The sequence below is a fragment of the Paramacrobiotus metropolitanus genome, unplaced genomic scaffold, assembly GCF_019649055.1.
Source record: "Paramacrobiotus metropolitanus isolate TYO unplaced genomic scaffold, Prichtersi_v1.0 Parri_scaffold0000094, whole genome shotgun sequence".
Taxonomy (NCBI): Eukaryota; Metazoa; Tardigrada; class Eutardigrada; order Parachela; family Macrobiotidae; genus Paramacrobiotus; species Paramacrobiotus metropolitanus.
The window spans coordinates 164,584-180,627 of NW_026570314.1; the positions used below are offsets into that span (position 1 = coordinate 164,584).

The following is a 16,044-nucleotide window of genomic DNA, read 5'->3' on the forward strand; positions in this document are numbered from 1 at the left end:
AACCAATTAATGCACTGGCAGATTAAAGTGAGGAGATTAAAGTCGGGGCTCTATTTGATTAAATAGGGAGAGTTACGACAGAACTGGAGGTCCGCAGTAAGGACAAGCACATGAGCGAAACAAACCGACAGCGGCTAAAGGAGTACAGAGTCGTTAATTATGTATTGTACATACCATTGTAGGGCAGTGCTTCAGTTGCAGTACTTATCCCATTTTAGTAAAGGAAAATAAACCGGCAAATTGCCGATATATTTTCCTGGGTGCCGTTACCAAAAGTCCGGCGGCAATGTGTGTATGAAGACACATAGACACGCAATACATATGTGTATAAAAATAAGTAAAACTGAACCTGCAACGCCGCGCTCTTGTACAGGTATACATGTACAGTACACAAACCGGAAATCGGCGGCATAATATTCGAAATTTCGGATTCTTGATCACGCATGATACTAGTAAGTATGTTTCAAGGACATTAATTTCTTTAGCACCAATTCGCATCTATCAGATGTATTTCTTGTGCATGTATCAAGATTCAAGACCAAGTAATTTAACAAGTACTTTGTATCCCAGTGCAAGGACAAACTAATAAGTACCGATCGAAAGAGAACAACATTCATAACCAAAACACCTCTTCTCTGCTAGCCGGGTCATGCTTCAGAATCATTGTTTGTTTAATGAGTTATGCGTGTGTTGTGCAAGTGGTGGCACTTCTGGTTTTCCTTTTTATCCTGTCTCAAGGGTGACGGCTGGGGCGCGGTGACCTCTTGGTCTCCGTCACCGGCTAGTATTTGCATGCTGCAGTTTTTTTTAAAATTTGCCATTTGTTCAAGGAAAGGCTCGAGTATTAGCCAGCTTAACAAAAAATACAAATGATAATAGTAAAAATGTAAGTAGTACTAGTAAAAATTTCTTGTATTGGGCCATCGGGGTGATAAGCTGGTATGAGCAAAATCCTAATATGGCATAGCTATTATTGCAACTCACTCTATTTCACAGTACCAGCAGCGAAAAGCCATGAATTAGAATCGACTTCCCCTAAGCATGCCCACAAAAATGCCTCGCGGGATATCCAGAATGCCAGAGGGAGCTGCACTATCAAATTCGCGCTTCAAATTGATGCTTTCACCCGTCCTTGACTCCTGATTGTGAGACAGGCTTGTATACCGCATTTGCATTATGCAGTCAACCGTTGAGTTTGCGACTGTAAAGTTGCGATTTGCGTCAGCGCATAAAAAATTGCAACTGCTGACGCTGATTCCGCATCCGATAGCAGCTAACAGCCGATTGGGATAGCACAGTATTCCGTAAAACGAAAAACGAAATACAGTAAACGGGGATCAAGTAACCGATTCAAGCAGGTAACTGCCGCATTGCAGGCCGTCGAGGGGCCTAGACTCCAAATCTGACTCTGACTCTGATTCTGACCACTCAAACTCTGACTCTGACTACTCAAACTCTGACTCTGACCGCTCAAAGTCTGACTCTGACTCTGAAGGTTTCTTAGGTTTCTTAGATTTCTTAGGTTTCTTAAGTTTCTTAGGTTTCTTAGGTTTCTTAGGTTTCCTAGGTTTCTTAGCTTTCTTAGGCTTCTTAGGCTTCTTAGGTTTCTTAGTTGTCTTAGGTTTCTTAAGTTTCTTAGGTTTCTTAGGTTTCTTAAATTATTCTTAGGTTATTCAGTCAGAGTCAGAGTTTGGACAATCAGAGTCAGACTTTGAGTAGTCAGAGTCAGAGTTTGAGCGGTCAGAGTCTGAGTCAGAGCTTGAGCGCGGGCCCTGTCGAGGCGCTAGCCTTGCCACAATTTGCCTACAAATAACTCATGGCAGTACTAAATGGTACCGCCATGAATAACTTTAAGAATGTGCACGCCCCCAGAGCGGCGTCTACGTGGTTCCGATAAGAAGTGATCACTGATCAGTCTTTCACACTTGATAGAAAGTGAATCACGGTCTAACCGACGGAGAATGAGTAAATCGAAGTTCTTATCAATCTTTTCCTGATTTTATCACTTCCCCAGTGTTCAATACAGTCAGTGACTCAGTCCTTCTTCAGTCGATTTGTTGGTTAACAGTTGTCTTGGACTCAGTTCAATATCCAGAACAAGTCGATCCTGTTTTTTATTCGGAGATAGACACATATGGTCTTGCGAGGCAAAAGCGTAAATCCAGCCATCAGCAGCTGGTGTCTGTTTTCCACAGTTATCGCTGATCACTCCTAGAACTGCGCAATGTTTGCGTACAGCCACGAGACACGGCAGGTCCTCGCGTGGAACGCTGTGGACGTCCTCGTCGACGACGGCCAGCTGCAGCACGGCGAAGTCGTCAACGTGGTGCAGGGCGGTCTAATCATCGATTTCCAGTGTGCCGAGCAGCGCGCGCAGTTCGTCCCATTCGGGAACATCTTCCGCTGTGACAAGATTCTGGAGCGCGACGGCCCGTATGTCCAGGTCCTGTGGCGGCGCCATCCAGACGGCGCGTGGATCTGGCATCCGGGACGGTACCGCCGGAATCCACTGCTCCCCTTGTATGAGGAGGCTCATGTCGTGGAGGTGGATCGGCCTCACGGATTCACCAGCCGCGAACTGGTTCCCGTGGATCAAGTACGCGCACCGCTCTCCAACGCCGATCTGGAGAAGCGGCGCATCGGAGAGCATCACTTTGTCATCCACTGCCTTCCCTTGTCCGCGGAATATTTTGCTGAAGGGTCGCCGTTGTTGCGGGAATTCTTTGCGTACCGGTTGCAGCGTCAGTACCAGGTGCTCTGCACGTCCCTGGCCAGCCAGACGCTCCTCTATATGCTGCGCCGGAAATACAAACCATTGAGCGCTGAGCAAGTGGTAAGTTCTTAGCTTGGTGGCAACCGTCTCAGTAACTCATGGCCAGTTTCCCCGTTTTTTTTTAAATTTCTCTCTCTTAATTTCGGATTTCGTTAAATTCATAGTAATATTTTTCGACAGAGTGATACTGTAGACATGAATCATGAGGCACCCCATTCACTCCCGTTTTCCACCCGCACACTTCTGTAGCACCCCATTTCTTGCCATTCCTTCGGGTTACTGAACGCTCGCGCCCCGTTCTGGCTGCTGGCATTTATATATCGTAATGATATAATGCAGTTCTTTTCGTGACTATGTATTTTTGAAGTAGCCTACTCTAATTTTAAAATTCCTGTAAGTAGCTCAAATCTTGGAAACCTCAATTGCAAATGGTGTTGGATAGACTCGGTAATCACAATAAAGTTAAATAAAGTTAAATTTGTTGACTAGTGGTTCAGGGGAATTTTTTAATGGACACCGCCAACTTGGCATGAACAGGGTGTATATCTAACCGCAAGCGTTCGTGCAGGAAATGATTTACAATCAAGCGAAAGAATTGGAAAAGGGAGGCAGCCTGCTTGGGACATCGCAGTGGATTATGCGGCGTACGACGATTGGTGCCTTCAGTGAGACACCACAGACCTGTGACAGCGATGATGCCGTCGGGCTGCCGTTGCCCCCGGAGCTGCTGGTGGAAATCTTCCATTCCCTGGACTCCATCGAGCGCATCCGCTGTCGGCGTGTCTGTTCACTGTGGAACATTCTCATCACCACGTCTGCCTACATTCCGGAAGTGCGCGTTTCAGGGAACGTTACCCATTATGGGAAGAAGCTGCATTTCGTTATGGAGAACATAACTCGCGTTTACTGGATCGTGGCGTGCTTCTTGAAATGTTTGAACAACACCACGCAGAGAGTTGTTCTGACGGATTTGGACGCTATCCAGTGTACCGAGGTGGCTAAACTGATTAAAGAGCTGGTCAAGTCCACTCCCATGCCGGCATTGATTTTCTACAACTGCAGTTTCGGTTATAAGAAGTTCCTGGTCCCGGACATCATTAACGGGGTGGCGGGTATTCTGGCGCGATTGTCGAAATGCGGCGGTATGGTGTGGAGAAAGTGCAGCCTGCACGATCACAACGTGCGAGCCGCGATAGCGCATCATGCCTTCGGCGACCTCAGGTTGAAGCCGCTGAAGTTGCAGCTGTGGGATCTTTTCGAGAACAATGTCGTTCTCACCAAGGCGATTGATCGACCGGCTTTGGCGAAATGGATTGCCGGCTGCATCGCGCAGCATCGCATCAATCCGCGGGGCCTCAATGCGCTCGAAGACCAAATTGTGAAGGTAAGCCCTTGTACGATTAGGACATAATTCGCTTGTTCGTACGCGTTGACTGCTGGATTCTTGCAGGGCCTGCTTCGTTACCAGAGGGCGGATCCGCGTTCCTCCACCCACTACCGCAAGCGGAACTGGACGGCATCCACGGTCTCGCAACTGGACGTTAAGCTGCTGACCACGCTGACGGCGGCGGCCTTGAGCGAGGGCGTTGATATGATTCTGGACTGGAGACTGCGGGCAATTGGCGGCGGTTGCCCGTATTCGACTCAATTTGATATTGACCATTTCCATTTTTCATATAATTAAAAATGCGGCAGATAAATGTTACGCATGCCAATCACTTGCATCCTTTCCGGTTCAGTCGTTGTGAGATGTTGTGATGGGTGAATCGCTTCATAGTTTTTACTGAATAAAATCCAGCAATTTTTTTGTCTGGAGTTCGACTTCGTTGGGATCGTCTACAATGGCAACACGTTTCTTCACGATCTCGTAGCACCTGTACAATACTGATCGTGAATACACAATGGCGAACAGCCACAATTTTATATTCCACCTACCGTAAGCGTTGAACACAGCTCACACTATCGCTACAAAGCATCTTCACTCGAATGTTTCTTGCTTTGAGCCTGGGTGCGCTCATGGTCTCTGCTGGACATCATCATGGTAAATAATGGTACATTCGGCATCCCTGGCCATCAGATTTCACCTTTCTTCTTCGGATATAAATGGCACATCTGCAATCGGTTTTTAGTTCTCCTTCTCATTCACCATGCCACCATTTAATCACCAGTCAGCCGCCTAGTGTGGTGTGAGTGTGTGCACTGTGCATGTGCACAAAGACTTATCAAGCTCCCTATTCCATTGGAGAAAACGTTTTGAGCAAATCGGATTGCAGATCCTTTTTCTTGAGAACATTGCGGCCGCCCAAGGTGGCGGTCATGTATGCCCCTTGGGGGCGACAAATTTTTTTCAAAGATCGGACTGTTTCCATAACAGAAAAATGCGCTGATTCCGAATCTGAAATTGGTTTTTCGAAAACACCAAAGCGGCGCCTTCCCCTTTGAAAAACAAGTCACACCCTGCGCACCACGGCAACCGCCTAGCGATTGGGTGGCGAGATACCTTAAACAGGGGGAAGAGAACCGCTGGTGTTTTTGGGTTTCTCCATAAGTTTTATAGATCAGAAAAATTCGCTAATTCTAAATCTGCAATCAGATTTGCTTTAAAACGTTTTTTCCAATGAAACAGGGAGCTTGATAAGTCCTTGCATATGCATGCAACTTCGGCAAGTACACGGAAATGTGAGTCACTTCGAGACTGGAGTGGCTTGCCGCTTGCAAGTGAATCACAGTCTTGCAATCTGAGCAAATCGAGTTCCTTAATTCTTATCAATCGTTTACTGATTTTATCACTTTCCCCAGTGTTCAACACAGTTAAATTCCGTCATAGATTAATTTGTTTGCTATTAAATATTGCTTGGACTGCGTCTACCTATGCCAAGTCGATCCTTCTTTTCTTGGAGAGTCTTGAAAGGCAAAAAGTCCGGATTTACAGATTTGAAATCCGTAAATCCAGTCATCACTGTCAGCAACTCATATTAATTTTATTCTTCGCTACTGAAGCTCACACTGAGAACTGCGCGATGCTTATATACCCTCACGAGACACGTCAGGTCTTTGCGTGGAACGCTGTCGACGTTCTCATCGACGGCGGCCAGCTGCAGCACGGCGAAGTGATCAACGTGGTGCAGGGCGGTCTAATCGTCGATTTCCAGTGTGTCGAACAGCGCGCACAGTTCGTCGAATACGGGAACGTTTTCCACAGCGACAAGAGCTCCACGCACGACGGAGAGGACGCCGAGGTTTTGCTGCGGCGTCATCCCGACGGCGCATGGATCTGGTATCCGGGGAAGCTCCTCGAACATCCGCTGCGAGACTGGTATCAAGATGCTTTGTTCGTGGAAGTACAACGGCCGCATGGCATCCCCATCCGTGATCTGGTCCCCTGGGAGCAAGTACGCGCACCATCCTCGATCGCCGCTCTGGAAAAGCGGCGCGTGGGGGAGGAGCATTTCGTCATACGTTGTTATGCGTTGTCCGAGGAATATTTGGCTAGCGGCACCCCGCGGTGGAGGGAGATCTTTCTGTACCGACTGCAACGTCTGTGCGAGGTGGTCTGCACGTCCGTTTCCAGCCAGAGGCTCCTATATCTGCAGCGTCAAAAGCACCAGCCCTTGGACGTTCAACATGTGGTAAGTTACAGTAGCTGCCATTCAACTTGTGATCTGTTTTTCGGTTTTCAATGTTACTCTCTTAATTTCAGATTTCATGTAGTTATAGTGAACAATTATTTATACAAATATTCTTATTCTTGCATAAAGAGTTGACAGCCTGGTTAATGTTAATAGCAGCCAGAAGGCGCCCGTTTTACCCTCACTATAGGGCCTAGGCACCCTTTTGGGTTTATACAAATTTAGACTGAATAATTTGTATATCCGCTTGCATTCGAAGTTCCTTTGCATATTTGTAAGCAAAAAATTGCTACTGTATGTTGCCGGTAATATTTGAACGCTTTTTTATGCAGAAAAACGCTTACTATGAGGCGAGAAACTTGGAGAAGGAAGGCAGCTTACTTGGGACATCGCAATGGATTATGCGGATTGCCACGGATAGCGCATGCAGTGAGAAACCACGGACCGGTGGCCGAGACAATGATGATGAAGTCGGACTGTCGCTGCCGCCTGAGCTACTGGCGGAAGTCTTCCAGTCGCTGGACTCCATCGAGCGCATCCGCTGTCGGCGTGTCTGTTCACTGTGGAGCATTCTCCTCATCTCGCCAGCCTACTTTCATGTTGTTCGCGTCTCAGGCGACGTCGAGCATTACGGAAAGAAGCTGCATTTCGTTATGGAGAACATAGACCGCGTTTACTGGATCGTGGCGTGCTTCTTGAAATGCTTGAACAGCACCACGCAGAGACTTGTGCTGACCGATCTGGACGCTATACAATGCACCGAGGTGGCTAAAATGATCAAAGAAATGCCCGAAACCACGCCGGTCCCGGCGTTAATTTTTTTCAACTGCAGTTTCGGTTAGAAGAAATTTCTGGTCCAGGACGTTATTAACGGGGTGGCGGGTATTCTGGCGCGATTGTCGAAATGCGGCGGTGTGGTGTGGAGAGAGTGCAGCCTTAACGATCACAACCTGCGAGTAGCGATAGCACACCATGCCTTCAACGACCTCACGGTGGAGCCGAAGATGAAGTTGCTGTTGTGGAACCTTTTCGAAAGCAATCTAGTCCTCACTAAGCCGATTAATCGCCCGGCACTAGCGAAAGCGATTGCCGAATGCATCGCGCAGCATCGTTTCGATCAGCCGGGTCTCAATGAACTCGAACACCAAATTGTGAAGGTGAGGCGTTAAAGTTTTGCACTTTAGAACATCATTTTGTTTTCGGTACCCCATAGCAGTTGACTCTGGCCTAATTTTTTGTCAATACCCAAAGCCGAAGTCCACACGATGAGCCAAAGTTTTGCAGTCTTCACTCAGAAAACCTGTTAGTTCGCCACATGGTTTGCCATGTGCGTTGACCGTTAGGAAGGCAGTGTCTAGAAATACGATGGCAGCCTCAGAAAACTGTGAAACCTAAAATTCCTCTGAATTCTAAGGAACATGATAAACTGACAAAACTTGTGCTCGACCTCGTAACGTGTCGGCATCGTGTTCGTTCAGCTTGGTAACAGTCATCGAAATAGCGGGTCACCACCCAGCTCCAACGGAGAACCGCTTGGTTGCGGCTCAAGCGATATTACGTGGCGGGAACAAATTAAGTAATGATTTAAACTGAACAGTTTTTATACTATATTCTTGATATCTATGCCGATGGTGTTCACTGACTCTGGGTGCTTGCAGGGCCTGCATCGATACCAGAGTGTGGATCCGCGTTCGTCTACTCACTACCGCAAGCGGAATTGGACGGCATCCACGGTCTCCCAACTGGACGTCAACAAGCTGACCACGCTGACAACGGCGGCCTTGAGTGAAGGCGTTGATATAATTCCGGACTGGAGACTGCGGGCATATGGCGGCTGCTGTCCGTATTCGACTCAGTTTGATATTGACCATTTATCCTTTGCGTACAATTAATAACGCAGGCGATTAATGCTACAGGATGCGCATCTTCCTGGCAGCCTGATCTGCTTGTATGCAAAATTAAGTGGCGGAACTGGAAGATTTCACATGGTTCAAATCTGATAACTTCTGGCTGCGGTAAACTTTGTAGTAAAAATGTCTTACACTGTGGTTCCTGCATTACCGGTATACGATGTCGGAAAGCGAAATCCTATCTTTCCATTCTCCGATTTTGTCAAGAGTCGTTTCTGTTCTACCTTCTGTAATTTTGCGCAAAATGAGAAAACCTGTTCGGTAATACTTCAAACAAAAATTGTCTATGGGATCCTTCTCACCGTATCACAACAAGAATTTATCATGCAGTGACGCTTTCAAGGTCACTTATAAAACGACAGGAATTGATGCGTAACCCCGCAATCAGTAGAGTGCCTCCATGAAGTTGATCTTTTAACGAACTATTGTAATAACTACAAATATTTGTCTTCCTTTTTCAGGTTGACTTCAAATATTAGTAAAAAAAATAGATAATAGTAATTTTCCGCTTTCCCATGCGGCTAGTCCTGAGGTTGATGGAGAGTGGAGACTAAGATAAGTCAGCCGGGTGTCGATTTTTATCAGAAAATTCAGCTGCCTTCCTTTTTTTGTATCACGTCGCTCTGACTGATTTGGAAGGCATTTGCAATGGGTGCAGCGTGTGAACTTGTATGCTCATAATGTGGTGGTAGCTTATATCTGTACATAATCCATCCTTTAGCCTAAATGGGCCCATGGCTGAAAACCACCGTATTGACGTACAATTTCTGTAGTTCACTATCCGTATTAACTTTATTAATAATAATCGCACAGTTCAGGTAAGAAAGAAAGAAAAACGCTATCTTATTCACAACAGCAAAACTTCATTTAAACTATCCACTCCGTCCATTGTGCCAAGGATAGATGCTGCATTTCCACGCTGAACCTCCAGCGATATTCGTTGACGTAAAAACTCATGCGATCGACGCTCTCCTGTATGCTCTTGAAGTCTTTTGCCCAACTCCTTCACGATGGCGGTAGCCGACGGGCCCCAGGGGCCCATCGTTTCAAAGGCGATGGGAGAAAAGATATAACGCCCTTGCAGATACGCATACAGACGGGACTTCTTATCTTCTGCTTGTACAGCAGCAGCTCCAGCCGTAACCGACGTCGATGGGAGATGGGAAAAGGCCACTGTGTCAACGCACGTCACATCCCAGGCCAGACACATTCCCCTTTTCCAGGCGAAAGTTGTACAACCGTCAGGGCGTTGATCTGTAGTTCACTCGTACCGACCGTACACGCCTGTCAATTTTGCCGCAGGACAACTTTTACCTACACGGTCACAACGCTCATCTTATCAAGTACATGCAGACAGAGTGCTCGTACTGCGTACATTTTTTTTAATAACGGCGTAAACTTTTTAAGCTTTTTCCTTTTCTCTCGCGATTTCGCGTAAGCCTGTTATTGAAGGGTTTTGTTGGAAAAACCGAAACGTTTTCAAGTATTTTGGCTCCGGTAAGAGTACTGCCACTTCTACATAATGGTTAAATTAAGTGTGTAATTTGCAGTCTGCATTACCGTTACACGGATAAGCCTTCCAGCTTTGAGCAACTGCTCCGCATAATATATTAAAGCATTTTTGAGGTACGAGTAGATGACAGCAGTCATAAGAATAAGTTTGTTCTTACTTTTGGCCACGAGAAATTTGTATTTTCTAACAATATTTCTTACTTTTGACATTGGCTTCCTGTAAACACCGGAACTGATAAATTTGTTGCTGCCGTTTGGGTAGAGTTCGAAGGCGATTGAAGCGAATCCGCCCTTGGTTCTATACAGTGTTTATGTGTTTGTGCGCTTCCCTGTACTTGGCAAATATTTTCTCTCTATTGTGGCGTTTCATCATTAGGCGGGCGCAGCGTGTCATGTGCCGATCGATTCGGCTGCTCCTGCATATTATCGATCGACTGCCTGTGCAGCCGGCACAACGCTCACGCTCTTGCTGTTAGATTAGTTATCACAGAACCATGCGCCCAGGAAAGCTCTGCAATCTGCTGCCAGTTAGTTTTTCTTGGCATCTGCCTGTCTGCTTTAAAAAGCGTTTCCCAATCGGATAGCTATCAGTGTTCCGTAAAACTTCTTTTAATAAAACTTTAAAAATGGCCAGTGAAAGCCCAGCACCCCATTCACCTAAAACGCGTTTCAACCGATGGATTCATAAGCCTTGGAAATCCCTGACGCTCCTACGGCAACACAGCAAGGAAATTCTCCGTGTAGAAACCTCCGTATCCGCTCAGGGAACAATCGCCGACGACAGCAACTGCCGTCAAATTCTGGGTACAAACCTGCAGCCAGTTGTTTGCGAATTTGCTATGGGACAATTTTCTCTGGGCTTTTTATGCGACGTGGACTGGCCGGGACGGCGTGTCTTAGTGGATTTTGCCCGTTACAACCGCCCGCCAAAATGGCTGCCTGCCGGGAACGTCCGCTGGCACAAGCCAGTAATAACTAGTGATATTCGCCCCGGGCAGCCGGTTGTAGTTGCCTTGCGACTGAACTCCGACCAACCTTACGTATTCCAACCGGCGCAAATTATTGTTCCCGCGGCCAGGGACAGTAATGGCAATTTCGGTCCAATATGCGTGGAGGTGACGTGCCCGGACAACGCTGGCTGCATTCGGAAATTCGTGCATCCAGTCCAGGTGCGCGTTGCGGCCGAGTATCCGGAACATTACCATGATTGTGACAAACCTCTTACTGTTGTCGGATACTGCCGTCTGCTGCACAAGCAAACCGCGCCCCTCAATTGCTGTCCGGATGCGACAAATATTGATTTGCGGCACTTGTTGGGAACTTTTAACGAAATTTCCAGCTGGCTGACAGTTGTGCGGATATGGGTGGACACCAAAGGCATCCACTGTGTCTACACAACATGCCGGCCGAGCTATTTCGATCACACGTCTCTGGAATATCTGATCCGCAAGTCCAAGTCGCTACCGGCCATTCAGCTCGAACCACTTCCGGATTCCGATAATATCGGCGCTAATGGAGACCGCTCGGTGCCTTTGGGAATGCTGCCTTATGATTTACACGAGCTGACCTTGTTGGAAATCCAAGATATTCATAGCGTCGTTAGCGCTCAAAAGTAAGCAGCTTAAAAAATAGCTGTATGCCCCAGCCGTTGTATCAAGTTGTTACAACGACTGGTCTTACAAAAAAGTACGGGCAGCACATATAATATGCTGTTGATAGTAATGTCAAGGGCACGGGCTGTACGACGTGCCCTGACGTGGTGGGACGACACAACTGAAGCTGGACCTTTATTGGCTACTCTCTGCTCTAGCATATAATGCGCTAGCATTATATAGGGAGGAAACAAACAAACAAACTACGGGTAGCCGAAGGCTGGATTGCACAACTGATGATCATTAGCAGCGCTAATGATCAAAAGCACTTAGCAGCTCGAAACAATGAAGGATGACACATAGAACAAGAGCATCGCCATATATAGAAGCATCTAAGCAAGCTATGGCACGAGGAGTACTCGTGACAGTAACACCAAATGCCGCCCGTATTTTTTTTAGCGATACTCACCTCTACAACGCCGAAGGTCGAAAATCTACAAAAATTAGAAAAAGACAGCGTTGACCACGACAGATTGTTTGCTAGTACAGTGGTTTGTGTATCCAGAAAACTTACTGGACACCTGTCCACTGAACTAGTGTCTAGTCTGATAGTAAAAAACGATGCTGCTGGAGCATCGAAACTCAAGTTGCGTATTTACTGCTTTGAGCAAGCAGCTAGGTGCAAACAGAAGCGAACTGCAAAGAATTAACTAGATGCTTTGAGAAAGAAAATATTAGCTAGATGCAAAAGCCCTGAAGGAAAAGAATTAACCAGGTACGAAAAGCTAGCATACCAATTCAACAATGACTGCGATTGCGCAAATTAAGAAAACACCGCTCAATTTATTAGAATATATTTACGTAAAAGCATGTAAAAGCACCATGGCTTATCCAGCTTCCGTAAAATTTCCACCCTACGACAAATTGTCACTCCTATGACAAGCTGGTCAGAACAAGTACTAGGTACTGGTCCTGGTACTGGTCAGAACAGGTAGTAGCCAAAATCAGGTACTGGTAATAGGTACTGGTCAGAACAGGTAGTAGCCAAAATCTGTTCAAACCGATGGGGCAATACTGTATTTTTTCCACTTTAATATTAGTATGGTTTCATAAGGGTCGTCATAATAACTTCCCTGGGTTTCTTGCAGAGTTTGTAAGGCCTGGTACGACATCTTAATCCGTCGCCGCAGCAGCCAGCACGTAGCTATCGACCTGACCAGTCTACTGCCTTATGGTCCAAACAGCCAGGAGCGGAGATGCAACCGCTCTCATCTGCTTAACGTTCTGGACAAGGTCGTGACGACGGCCACCGTCTCGCTGACGCTGATGAACGGCCATCTGACCCCGGAACTGGATCTCTATCTCTTTCAGTTCCTATCGGTTAAGGTCCCGCGTCTATCGAGGATCTTTTTGAAAAATATTCGTTGCTTTGGCGCCGTGACACAGAACTACGAGAAGCAACGGCTGGAATGGGCGAATCTCAGTTACTTGATGGAGGCTTGCCAAGTGATGCATTTGCGTGACGTCCGGATTCCAAAAATCTTCGGACCGATCGCCGGGTTGTGGTGCGCGCCGGCTGGATTCCGGGAGGATGTCGATGTTTTCGTGAAGAAAGCTGCGCTGCATTGCACACTTAGTGAAACCGATCGCTTGAATCGTTTCCTGCAAGTTTTGAACGCCGGCTGTCCTGAACTGTCCACGAGGGAAGTAACCGACATTAACGCAGCCTGCCATAAGATACTGATTCGTAACGAGCATCCACTACACAGCCGGTTGCTGCTCATGCTTACCTTGTAAGTATTTTCGTGCTCGTTCTGATGAAATGTGAAAAATGATGAACATATAAAACGAAAGTAGAAAATTGCAGTGTACTGTAAGCGTAAAAAGCGTACGCGTCTGCGGGTCAGTACACGGTGCATAATAATCATGGTATATAAATCAAATTAAACTGTAAACATTTTGGCCAGCTAGTCTATTTGACTGGCGGTCTGCCGGAGCGGAAACTTCATCCTGAATTCTAGATGCTTATGAGGCACTAAATGATAATTATTGTAATCAGTGAGATGCTTGTCTTCAGGCTGAATGAACCGGTAACCTGGGAGCTGCGGCCGCCGCTGTGCAGACTCGCCGCCCATGCCTTCCGCTACTCGTATCCCATGGCGACGTCCTTAAGCTCCGACTCCGGCAGTCACCATCAAAAGCGTACCGCGCCACGTGAGCCACGTCACAGGGACGGCACCTGGGATATACCGGCCCCAAAACCTCCTTTCATATTTATATAAAACTCATGGTAAACTCACGGCTTCAGTGTGTTTTATAAGTTTTACGAAGAGGAGATGGCAAGCGGCCGGACGAAGTTACAGCTTTTCCCTGGCGCAATGGGAAACCGTTGGTGTGGGATGTCACTGTTGCCGATACCTTCGCCCAAACCTACACAGGGCATACGTCAGGTGTTCCAGGAAGTGCAGCGGAAGTAAGAGAAAATCATAAGCTACGGAAGTACGATGGACTCGCGGATCGCTACGTAGTACAACCTCTGGCTTTTGAAACTACAGGGACTTTTGGATCGCTAACAAAAGAAATTTTTTAAGGAGTTATCGAGGTAGATTTGAGAATGTAGCGGTAACCCACATTCGGGGGAGCTTTTGCGCCAGAGAAACAGTATTGAGATACAACGAGGAAGTGCAGTGTCTGTCCTCGGAACTTTTAATGACATGAGAGACAACGAAGATGTTTTTTAGCATTTAGATTGGCTGGTCGGGAATAATTGGTGCCCGATGTTGTTTTTCTTGGCAGCTTTGCTGTGCTTTTGTTATCAATGAATCCATCAATGCAGTTTTACGAATCCCATGGTCTCTGGCATTTGTTAAAATTGTAATGCTATAGTTTTATTTCAGTTGCACCACACTGACTACAGTGTGCCGCAAAATGCGAATGATGTTATCAAAATAGTAATGTCATCAAAAGATGTTGCAGCCCAATGTCGGGCTAAATGTTACACTATATAACGACCATAGTGCGCACTGCGCCGTAATATCTAGTTAACTGCAATTCACGAAGCTAACAGTAAACAAAAAAAAACAGCGAAACAAAAAACAGCGAAAACCATGCATTTTAAATTTTAAACTGAACTTCGGAACAGCAAACTCAGTGTTGAAAGCGATCGCAAGTATGCCTGTGTGCAAACACGTACACGAAGACGTGCAGGAAAGAATTGACGTGTGGGAGTAGGATCACACGCCGGGATGTACGTATGGATGCTGACTGTCCGCCTTCCATCTGCAACATAACGGATAATCTAGTCAATCTCTTCTGTGATTTGCTGTTCTCTTTTACTAGCGGTGTAAATGATGTCATAACGCAAAGTCTATATAAGTCTTGGTTGTCACTAATATCGGGGATCAGTAGTCTGAGATTTACTTCTGAGACTGCTTCTAATTACGATTTCCTAGCGTTGTGAACTGTGATGTGAATTGGATAAAGAGACAGCAATACTTGTTCCTACGGAAGTGCATAGTCGTTTCCGGATTATCGCTTAGTATACAGGTTTGCTCGTGACACAATCGTCCTAGCTCTAGCCGATCCTCACAGGACTTACGACCGGAGATTGTAGTTGGATTTCTCGCTTAGGGATTCCTGATCGTGTTTCGGATCATTCATATTTCCACCATAGTTTATCTGTTACAGTTTGAGAGTACGAGTGCCTACCGATTGAGCATTACAGGCGTGGAAGAGTAAAGATTGTTCATGGAGCTCTAACCAGCGTGAACGCTTATACACGACAGAATAATAGAAAGGGAAAATGCAGACGAGGCTTTTTTGATTTTGTTCTGCTTGGGAAAAATGGCAGCATTTCCAAACTGATTTCTGTTTAAGTTACTCTTTGTTTTCAGTCTGGTTTGCTATCTTTTGCTGGTTTAGTTGTTTATTTGTGAGGATCAGTGATGCGATCGCGAAGGTCCAAGTGATGCTAAAGTTACTTCGGTAAAGCATTTCAAACCATTTTTGCTGAAAATTTTCAGTTTCGAATATCATGTAAATTGTGTGCAGTACAGAAACGAAAGTATCATAGGACGCTTTTCTAAAAATGTTAGGTAAACTTTGTGAAACCGGGATTAATGGAAGATTTGTTTGGTACAGCCAGTAGAGACTGTAGAGTCGATGCATTGTTACTAATTACTATTAAGAACAACTTCGTTACTAAATGCTTACCATCGGACCCATGCAGAATTCGAGTTTACGATCGCTTTTGATTAGTGAAGTTCCCGCGCGAAAAAAGTTAATGTTCGTGCTTCAAAGATACCGTTTTCTGTTATCCATTAACCATAAGAAAGCGCCCATCTGAGCCAACGCAAAGCCAAACTGAAAGTACTTTGTACTCGTATTAACATTAATGCATTATGCCAATTTTTGGTTCTGTCGTTTTTTCACGTACCGAATTTGTCGATGATAAAGGTCACATCAAAAATGGTGAAAACTGTGGCAAGGCTCTACTTGACTTTTAGAATGATTACGTTGCCCGTTATAGCAAAACAAATAAATATATTTTGCACGGAACTTGGTACAGCATTACAGGCAGCGGAAACAGGCCGAAGATTCATCGGAACAGGCTGTTCCTTTATACATAT

General features: G+C 46.1%; 3 protein-coding genes across 3 annotated transcripts; all 3 read left to right on the top strand.

Annotated features, from left to right (window-relative positions):
* The first annotated feature begins 1,994 nt into the window (after positions 1 to 1,994).
* On the top strand, positions 1,995 to 4,565 carry LOC129596743 (uncharacterized). Its single transcript, XM_055494095.1, has 3 exons — positions 1,995 to 2,833; positions 3,342 to 4,157; positions 4,224 to 4,565. Exons 1-3 carry the CDS (start codon positions 2,225 to 2,227, stop codon positions 4,455 to 4,457), a joined length of 1,659 nt encoding a protein of 552 aa, XP_055350070.1. The 5' UTR covers positions 1,995 to 2,224; the 3' UTR covers positions 4,458 to 4,565.
* Positions 4,566 to 5,503: 938 nt separating this feature from the next.
* On the top strand, positions 5,504 to 8,534 carry LOC129596740 (uncharacterized). Its single transcript, XM_055494090.1, has 3 exons — positions 5,504 to 6,402; positions 6,735 to 7,559; positions 8,061 to 8,534. The coding sequence occupies exons 1-2, from the start codon at positions 5,794 to 5,796 to the stop codon at positions 7,242 to 7,244; spliced, it is 1,119 nt and encodes a 372-aa protein (XP_055350065.1). The 5' UTR covers positions 5,504 to 5,793; the 3' UTR covers positions 7,245 to 7,559; positions 8,061 to 8,534.
* A 1,799-nt stretch (positions 8,535 to 10,333) lies between these two features.
* LOC129596714 (uncharacterized) lies at positions 10,334 to 13,698 on the top strand. The gene is made up of 3 exons (XM_055494061.1): positions 10,334 to 11,436; positions 12,565 to 13,209; positions 13,494 to 13,698. Exons 1-3 carry the CDS (start codon positions 10,451 to 10,453, stop codon positions 13,696 to 13,698), a joined length of 1,836 nt encoding a protein of 611 aa, XP_055350036.1. The 5' UTR covers positions 10,334 to 10,450.
* Positions 13,699 to 16,044: the final 2,346 nt, after the last annotated feature.

What these genes read in the sequence shown, in the direction of transcription:
- LOC129596743 (XM_055494095.1), top strand. Translation starts at nt 2,225, where the DNA reads ATGTTTGCGTACAGCCACGAGACACGGCAGGTCCTCGCGTGGAACGCT. An exon ending in CATTGAGCGCTGAGCAAGTG is followed by an intron (nt 2,834 to 3,341) that starts GTAAGTTCTTAG and finishes GCGTTCGTGCAG; the next exon opens with GAAATGATTTACAATCAAGC. An exon ending in TCGAAGACCAAATTGTGAAG is followed by an intron (nt 4,158 to 4,223) that starts GTAAGCCCTTGT and finishes GGATTCTTGCAG; the next exon opens with GGCCTGCTTCGTTACCAGAG.
- LOC129596740 (XM_055494090.1), top strand. Translation starts at nt 5,794, where the DNA reads ATGCTTATATACCCTCACGAGACACGTCAGGTCTTTGCGTGGAACGCT. An exon ending in CCTTGGACGTTCAACATGTG is followed by an intron (nt 6,403 to 6,734) that starts GTAAGTTACAGT and finishes TTTTTTATGCAG; the next exon opens with AAAAACGCTTACTATGAGGC.
- LOC129596714 (XM_055494061.1), top strand. Translation starts at nt 10,451, where the DNA reads ATGGCCAGTGAAAGCCCAGCACCCCATTCACCTAAAACGCGTTTCAAC. An exon ending in AGCGTCGTTAGCGCTCAAAA is followed by an intron (nt 11,437 to 12,564) that starts GTAAGCAGCTTA and finishes GGTTTCTTGCAG; the next exon opens with AGTTTGTAAGGCCTGGTACG. An exon ending in TTGCTGCTCATGCTTACCTT is followed by an intron (nt 13,210 to 13,493) that starts GTAAGTATTTTC and finishes GCTTGTCTTCAG; the next exon opens with GCTGAATGAACCGGTAACCT.